The sequence below is a fragment of the Apteryx mantelli genome, chromosome 3 (assembly GCF_036417845.1).
Source record: "Apteryx mantelli isolate bAptMan1 chromosome 3, bAptMan1.hap1, whole genome shotgun sequence".
Taxonomy (NCBI): Eukaryota; Metazoa; Chordata; class Aves; order Apterygiformes; family Apterygidae; genus Apteryx; species Apteryx mantelli.
This window is the reverse complement of record NC_089980.1, coordinates 123,816,818-123,825,725: the sequence shown is the minus strand read 5'-3', so window position 1 is coordinate 123,825,725 and position 8,908 is coordinate 123,816,818. Positions and strand designations below refer to the sequence as shown.

The window sequence follows — 8,908 nt, the reverse complement described above, 5'->3', positions numbered from 1 at the left end:
GGTCTTCCCATGCCTGTCGGTGGTAGTGGATCACGCTTCCACGCCTGTCGTTCTGCCTGGGAACATTAGCTTCACCCCGATCCGCCCTTTTCGCAGACCACCGCAGGGTCACGGCCACACCGCTTCTCCCCACAGACCGGCTCTGCGGCCCCCATCCCTGCCAGCCGCGCACCGGAGCTCGGCCCCGCGGCGCGCTCCCCGCTGCCGCCTGCTCTCCGCCAGACCGATAAAGAGCCCTTTGCCCCCCTGCCCAAACAAAGCACTGCCACTAAATCCACCCGGGGCAGCTCTTCGCCCGAGCCAGGCCCGGTGCCGTGTCCTCGTGCGCTGCGGGACCCGTGCCCCGTCCCATCCCGTCCCAGGCCTCCCACCGCCAGCCACGTGTGCTCCCGCGACACCTTTGCCTGAAACTCTTCTGCTGAGCTTCTCAAACCTTGTGTGCGGGGGGGTGCGTGTGCGCGCACGTGTGTGTGCATGGTGTACCTGTGTGTGCATGTATGTGCGCGTGTGTGTGTTGCACGCGCGCGTTACCCCGCACGCACAGGCAGAGGCCTCAGTCGCACTTCGCCAGGCCACGATGCTGCGCTCTCTCTTCTTGGCAGACGGCGCTGTACGAGCCGCCGCGGCTCTCGGTCCTGACGCGGGAACAACAGCAGCAACAACAAAAACCACCCGAAAACACCGGCCCAGCGGCGAGGCGGCTGCAGAGCAGCCGGCGGCGCCGCCCCTCAGCGCCGGGCCGCCCGGGGGGGGCAAGAGCTGGGTTTGCCCTAGGGCACAGGTTAAAAATAATAATAAAAATAATCCGTGCAGGGCCGCCGCGCGGCGGCCCCACCGCCGGCTCAGAGGCCGCGGTAGCCCGGCGGGTCACCTTGGTGCTCTGGCGGGCGGCCCCGGCCCCCCCGGCAGCCCCGGCGCCTCCCGCGGCGGGCGCTGAGCTCAGGGTTATAGTTAGGCGGTGAGTGAGCGCTGAGCTATGCGGCCTCCGCGCCGAGCGCTGCCCGCCCGGCGGCCGCTCGCAGCGGGGCTTTGTGGGTAAGGGAGGCCGGCGCGGCGCGGCGGCGGCCCAGGGCCGGCAGCGGGAGCGAGCGGCGGCCGCGCCATGGACTGAGCGAGAGAGGCGGCGAGCGGGCGGGGAGGAGCGGCGAGGCCGCGGAGCCGGCGGCTGCGCTGCTCCCGCCCGAGCAGCGGCGGCCGCGGCCCGCCGGGCCCCATCGCCCTTCGCTCGCCGCCCGCCTCCGCGCGGCGTCGCGGCATCAGGGCCCGGGCGGCGGCGGCGGGGCGCGGGCAGTGAGGCGGCCGGCGCGGGGCGCCCGTGCGGGGGGAGGCGGGGGCGCGGCGGGAAGCGCTGCCTTCCTCTGCGCCCTCCCCCTCCCTCCCGTCCGCCTTTCCCTTCCCTTCCCCGCGCCGTTCATGCCCGGCGACTGCGAGGCTGCCAGCGCTCTGCTCCCGCCTCGGCCCGGCCTCCCCGCGGCGTTAGGCCGCGCCGCTGCCCCGCTCCGCCCCCTCCTCCGCGGCCGCGGGGCGGGTGCCGCGGCGCCGCCCGGCGAGCGGCGCGATGAGCCAGCAGCAGGCGGTGAAGATGTCGGCGGCGCCGGAGGCTGCAGAGCCGGCGCCGGGGATGCTCGAGGGCCGCCAGAGGAAGCTGGAGTCCCTCATCCGCGACCCGCGCTCGCCGGTCAACGTGGAGAGCCTGCTGGTGAGGGCGGCGGCGGGGCGCTCCCGCGTCCCGGGGGGCTTCGTGGGGCCGGCGGGGCCGGGGCTGCGGCCTGCGGGGCGGCCCCGACCGGGCCGGGGCGGGGGGAAGCCGGGGCCCGCGGCGGGGCGAGGCGGCCGGCGAGGCTCCGCGGATCCTCCCTGGCTGGCGAGGCGGGAGCAGCGCCCGGAGCGGCCCGCGGCGAGTGCGCGGGGCCGCGTCTCCCCGGCGGCGCGGCGCGGCGCGGTGCGGCGCGGCGCGGGGGCGCGGGCAGGGCGAGCCGGCGGCTCCGGAACGGACGGTGCGGGCGGGGGCTGCGCGCTTCCCCCAGACACAGTTCCCTGGGGGGACGTGGGAAATGCCGCTGGAGAGATCTGGCCTGGGGGGAAACTCCCTTTCTTCCCCCCCCCCCCCAGCATAATTCATATCTCCTAGTTTCACGCTTCGCCGTCATGGTGTGCTTATTTATGTCAGACAAAGTACCTGTCTTTGTGTGCGCTTCGCGGCGTGCAGTACCCATCCCCTCAAAACGCCATGTTAGAGCGTCTTCTGATAAGTTGAGGTCGAGATTTGTTGTCTGATGTGGAAATAATTCAGGAAAAGGACACGCCTAAGGGAGAAATGTGACTTGGGGACCCTTTGGGGTCACGTTTGTTCTCCATTGGGACAAATTGATTCGTCCATCTCCTATTTCAAATGGCGTTTTTCTGTGTGAACGTATGAAATATAATTTCCTTCAGTAAGAAATCCATGCCCTCAGGAAGGAGTGGGAAGGGAGTTATATTTCCCCATTTAAAACATCTAAACCCTGCAAAGGTGGTGAGAGGGAGTTTTTTTCTTTCTTTCCTTCTTCCTTTTTTTTTTTTTTTATTTAACACTAAGCTACTAGGTCTTCAGACCTGCTGTTTCCAGTCTCTCCCAAGATTTCCAGTCTGTCCCGGTTAAGAGAAACGGAAAAAGGGGCAGAAATCCCAATCCTTCCAAGAGTTACTAAAGGCACTTTAGCCTTTAGGCTAAAGGCTGAGTTCCTCCCCCCCCCCCCCCAAATGACTCAGTTCTGTTTGGCCAAAATACAGGAACTGACTGAGCAGTATGTGTGCCTGTACTATGTGGAGAATATAGGAATCTCCTATAACATCTGAAAAATGTTCTTCTCAAGGCTCTAATACTGTATTGTTCCTGTCACAGACATTCAGAAGCATAATGACATGCATAGTAGTCAATGAAGGGGAGTGGGAAACAGTGCTGCATATCTAACTAGATTCAGATAAGTTTTAGCCTAGGCCAAAGCAAAGAGAGCTGCCTCTGGGCTTCGCTCCCAGCATTTTCACTTTGGTATTTTGCTAGGAAAACTTTGACCTGTGGCCAAAAAAGAGCAGTTAAAAATAGTACAGTCATTCTGAAAAATGCATCAGGTTAATACTTAACCCTGGTAGAGTTTTTCGCACTCTCTACTTTTATACTCAAAGGAGCGTTTCTTTTTTCTTCTCACCCCCCCTGCCTTGGACAGAGATTAGATACACTAAAAACTGTTTATGAGTCTGAAGAGAAGTTCTAACCTGCAAAACTGAGATTGGTGGCTGCTTAGCTCTTGATTTTTATGTTTTGTAAGCTTACATTGTAGATCAGTTCATGTAATACATTGGAAAAATTAGCAAACCAAATAAGGGTACCAACTGGATTGTAAATGCATTTTTTTGTAGTAAGGGTCATCACTTTGCTTTCTGTACTCGCTCTGTAAGTATTGTTCAAATGATTAGCAGCAAGTGAAAAACAATGTTAATGAATCAAGTTTCCTAGTTTGTGCATTCTACATGCATACGTATGAAATAATAACTACTTCAGTTTTCTTCATTAGTTTATGAAATTTGTAGTGAATTTCCCATAAAAGCCTTTTCTTCTGGGCTTCAGTTGCTTTATACAATTTGACATTAATTCTCTGCTGGCATTCTGATGCATATGATAAAAACATATTCAAATTGCAAAATTTACTAATTTAGTAAAATACCTCATTTTTTCTGCAAATTATCATAGGTGGAAATGTGTTTTCAGTTAAAAGTAGAAATACAGTGACAGAAACCAAGAATCAGGGAAAAGGTCTTAAAAAGTCTAGCAGGAATGCTACTATTTCATCCTCCAAAAATAACATAACCAAAACTAAAAATGTGGAATGGAATTCAAAATGGAATTCATTTCCTTGCACTGTGAAAAGTCATAAACAGCTGCAATTCTGCATTTTCTGTGCATGTTTTATTTTTGGGAAGCTGTAAAATGCAAAAAAGTAACTGTTAATCTGCAACACATGGTGCAAATTTGAAAGAAGTGAAAAGCTGAGGTAATAAGCTGTTTTTCTCTAGATATCAATTCTATTGCCTGGCAAAAGCTGAATTGTTCAGTGGTTATAAATGAGGAGACTTTGTGTACCGTGCTGACCACTTCCATCTATTTTTTTAACAGGAGAATCTATGGAACCAAATACATTGATTGATTGCTCCTCTTCCCATTAAGGCTCAGAAGGGCCATTGATCTTCTAATCTGATCCTTGCTATATTGTATACCTTAACACTGGTCTATTTATGCCTCTATCGAGCATAATAATGTATTTGTTTAAAATATATCTTCTGAAAAGACATGCAGTTTCAATTCAGAGACATCAAGAGATGGAAAACTCACCACTTAGTTTATTCTGGTGGTTAACGATTAAGACTATTTTAAAGATATGGAAATTGAAATACGTAGCATGATTCTAACCAACCTTTTTCTGCTAAATTTAAAAATTATTTTACTGTAGAGACTGTTCTCGTCATTAACATAGTTCTGTTCTAGAGCCTGCGCTTGGTGGGTTTCTTCTGGTTTTGGTTTAAAGAGTTGAAAATGGGAGCACTAGAACTGTATTACCCTGTTCCATTATTGGTTTCAGATTGGTAAAATCCTCTGCAAAGGGAAGTGGTTTTTTTTCTACCTTTAGTGTTTCAGACACCCCATGAATGTCCTTTTCTCATTGTATCATGTTGAGAGCCTGGGTTAAGTTGCATATGCTATAATAAATAATTTATTTTTTTAAGTCACATCTTGCTATGTTACAGTCTCTTATTCTTTCTGGTCATGTAACATTGCATCAGCTGATATGAAAAACTATTTTACATTTAGATTGCACAGACCACTTTGTACAAGTACTGTATTCTTATAATTTACTGTTCTGCCAGATTATGTCATCCACTAATTTTAAGAACAGTGACTTTTTTATATGTACGTCACGTACGTTGATGATAGTGTTAAATAGTATTTGACCTTGGATGATCTATAAGAAACCCTTCTATAAATACATTCCTACTGAATAATTCCTGCTTGACAACTATGTTTAAGAACAGCTTAACAGTTCTCAAATACATTTAAAGTCTTTATTCTTTTGCATATATGCTTTATCTACAGTATTACCCGAGTTACTTTGAATAGTATCAAATACATCTTATTTAAAAGTGCGCTGATAGATGTTAGCGGAACACTTCATGCGCTCTAAAACTGGAGCGGATAGATCAATGTAGGCTGTGTAAATCTAACCCAGACTTCCACTTCCTTGCCCGTGTGTAACTGTATCGCCTCAGCACATGTCGAACTCAACTTCAGAATTTCATGGCGGTGGCAAACAGCTCTAACAAATCTTGTCACCCTCCTGCCTGCAGTTGTCTGTTTGGCCCCTTTGCTGGAGATGGCAATTGAATGCAGTTAATTAGAGACAGGAACTTGTGCCCGCTCTTCGTCTTGTTCAGTGCAAGCCACAGGATTTTAGCATTAAGCTTAGACCTTGACATTACACTAAAGAGGCGAAGTGTTGAATATTTTCTTCCAACTCTGCTCTAGTTGTGTTAACCTTTGAGAGAAGGAGCTCTTAACTGTGAATCTGTCAGCGTGGCGCTGGAGTTGTCAGTGCGGTGCTGGACTGTGCTACGGGGAGGTTCAAGGCAGACTGAAAAGTGGGGAGAGGAGAGGGAGCAGAATGCCTGAGTGTCCCGGGATAGATGTGCCTTAAAGCTTTCTGAAAAGCTAATTCCCTATGTATTTCTGTGTTAAAATAAAGTTGATGGGTAAACTGCGTAGTTATGCTAGTTTGAACATGAATAGTGCAATGGAAAAAGAAGTTCAACTAAGTTTATCCTTAGCATTGGGACCCTAGAATTTTACTCATGATGAAAAATGGGCTGTAGATTCAGCTATGGCTCTGGTTCTTTTCAAGCTTTCAGTAGATGCATCTGTCCGTAGGAATCCCATCAACTGAATGTGTACCAACCTTATGCCCTGTTAAAATAGCAGTTCACAAAGCTGAGCTCTCTTAATACAGGGTCTCCAGATCATCATGGCCTATACACGTGGATCACTTTGCAATATTATGGCCATGCTACTTTCATGTACCACGTACACTTTCAGAATGTTTCATATTTAATACAAAGGTTATCTCATTTTTCTAAAATTATTGGCATGTAATTCTGAATGCATAAGACCAATCTATTTTGTTAATTTGAACCATAAAACACAGGGAAGAGCTGAAAATGCAGTAGTTAGCAGGCTCTGATCGGAAATTTATTGCCCAGTAAGTAGTGGAAAGGCCAAATGATCCTGTGTTCTTGAAGTAATTTTTTTTCTTTTTTGATACAGTTCTTGTGCTGTAGTTTCTTTTTTTAGCTCTAGAAATTTTTATTCCTGTTTTTAATCTATGGTTTCAGAAGATCTTCTGTAGAGGTGGAAAAGATGAGCTTTAAAGAAACAGAGTTGTCTTTTGTTCATTGTTCTTTCATGATGGGTTTATATATAGCAGTTTAGCTAACTGGAAAAGCACTTTTTTTTTTTGACAGCTTTCAGTGTTCTTATCTGTTTTATTCCGCTGTAGAATTAAAGCATTTCACTACTAGTTTAAAAAAGAGCCAGTTTGCTCACCTTTGATACTTTTAATGCCACATGTGAGAGAAGTAGGTAGATTTTGGTAATATAATGAGCTTCAGAAAGGGTGTGTGCTTCCAGTATTTTACCTGTATTGATCGGATTGCAGAAGTGGGTCACTGGTATCCTTTAGTTGTTCAGTCTTTGTGACAATTTAAGAAAACAAACAAACAAAAAAAACCCCCAAACCCAAGCCATTGAATTAGCACAGTTCTCTTCTGCTTTAAATATATAAGATAAAATAAAAATTCAGAAACCCTTCACTTTTCCAAATATTAGTAGCCTTTGTGTTAGTTGGGGAATGTGTGCAAGTGTTGATTAAAAACTGTTTTATTAAGGTCATTTTCAGGTTTCAGGTAAAAGAATAGCATTTGACTATTTGGCTAATAATGCAAGCTGTACCAAAACTTGCCTAATTAAACAAAACTTGCTACCACAGTAACCAGTGTCTGCAGCTGTCAATTAATGATTTCTTGCCAATGTTTGATCTGTAAAATGTGACTGTGTTTCTATTACTAACATGAGGAAGCTATCCTTGGATTTTAGGGATGAAGGTCAATGAAACTTGAACAGAGTTTTAGAAAATGAAAGAATATATATATATATAATATATAGTTGGTGGTGGTGGTGGTTTTTTGGGTTTATATTGACTCTGCGATTGTTCAAAACAATCATTCTAAAAAAACACCAAATATCTTTTGGTAACAAATTTATTCAAAATAATATTTTCTTGGTACATCACTTAGGTTAAGAACAAGAATACTACGTTTATTTTGGCAGCTTTTGTTAGTAATAAACCTTTTTAATGAGTCTTGAGCTATGTAAACAGAACACTAAATATAATGCTCGGTTCCAAAATCGTGCCTACTACGTGTGAGGCCTTTGCTGCAGTGCTGAAACTTTAGAAATGCTCCTGATAGCCCCAGAAGCAGCTCATCTTCTCAGCCAGTAGCATTTAAGCTTCCTCGTGCAGATGAAGTGTCAGCCTTACTTTGGAACATTGTATTAATTACCTGTTAAGAAGGTTTTAAGATACTGTGCCTAAAATGTTAGCATTGACCACCACCCTATGTGCAGGCATTGGAGTGTTACTATAGTTGGGAGACTGTGATTTGTGAATTTTGTCCAAATTTCATTAGGTTAAATAGTCTGTTACAGTTGTTTGTTTGATGTGGATTGGCTTGCTTTTTTCTTTCCTTTTTTTTTGTCTTGTGCCTGTGCTATGGTTACAGCTACTAAGAGAATTGAATTTTTTTTTCCCTCTCTCTCTCTCGTATGAAGTATCATGGTGTTAAACTGTGGTTTGTTTCACGTGAAGGGAAGGATGCACAACTTTCTTCATCCGCTTGCCTTCCTGTTTACTCTCTGCCTCAGTTGTTGTAAGAGCTGGGATATGGTAGATGTGAGAAGAAAAGAAATCTGGCGCATACAAGTAACTTTTCATTAAGCCTGTCTCTCATTAATTTTGTTTTACATAGAACAGTTTACCTAAGTCAGATCTCTTGCAAATGGTTATCAATTGCGTATTTTATATTTTCTGTGTGCCCAAACTGAGATAATTGGATTTTGATGCTGAGGAACAGCATTGCTGCTTTAATACCAGAGTCATATTGTTCATTTTTTGTTAGTAAGGCAGTATAGTTTGGAGGGATAAATCCAAGGGTGGAACTCCGGAGGCTCCAAACTCTAATCGAGTGCTGACACTGCATTTGGCAAATCTTTCTGTTTCCAACTTTACAAAATGGGGAGGATGAGGCTTGCTTCTTTCTTTCTTTTTCTTTCTTTCTTTCTTTCTTTCTTTCTTTTTCTTTCTTAACTCACACTGCAGAAGAATTTAATATTTAGAGTGGGCTTGTCTGGTATAAAGAGGGTGACCATGAAGAAACTTTGTGTCAGTCTTTAATTCTGAACACTGAGGATTCAGATAACTGAGTGGTTGCTGTATTTCTTGACTGTTCTAAATCATGTCTGCTGGTTTTTATTAGTCTGTATTTGAACTACAGAACAACAGGATCCTGCGTAATAAAGCAGGACTATGTTTGGATGAGTCCCCCCCAAACTTTACAATCTTTTTAACTTTTCCTGAGGAGGAAATGAAGTGGAGCTCATATGCAGACATGAAAGGTTTGCAGTCATGATGAGAGAAGAAAAGCTAATGTTCGTGGAATATATTTTTTATTCTTTTTTCAATTTCAAAACAAATAATGCTGAATGTGACTGTTACTGAACAAATAAATAGCTAGAAGGAGAAATGCTAAAGTTCCCCACTTTTTCTGA

The 8,908-nt window shown here is 46.1% G+C and overlaps 1 protein-coding gene across 2 annotated transcripts in view; it reads left to right on the top strand.

Annotated features, from left to right (window-relative positions):
* The first annotated feature begins 1,449 nt into the window (after positions 1-1,449).
* The window catches only part of ROCK2 (Rho associated coiled-coil containing protein kinase 2), a 97,678-nt gene continuing 90,219 nt past the window's right edge, over positions 1,450-8,908 (top strand). For both annotated transcript variants that reach the window (XM_067294295.1, XM_067294294.1), the window contains exon 1: positions 1,450-1,699. In XM_067294295.1, coding sequence (XP_067150396.1) covers positions 1,559-1,699 — 141 coding nt within the window. In that variant the 5' untranslated portion in view covers positions 1,450-1,558. The remainder of the gene's footprint in view (positions 1,700-8,908) is intronic.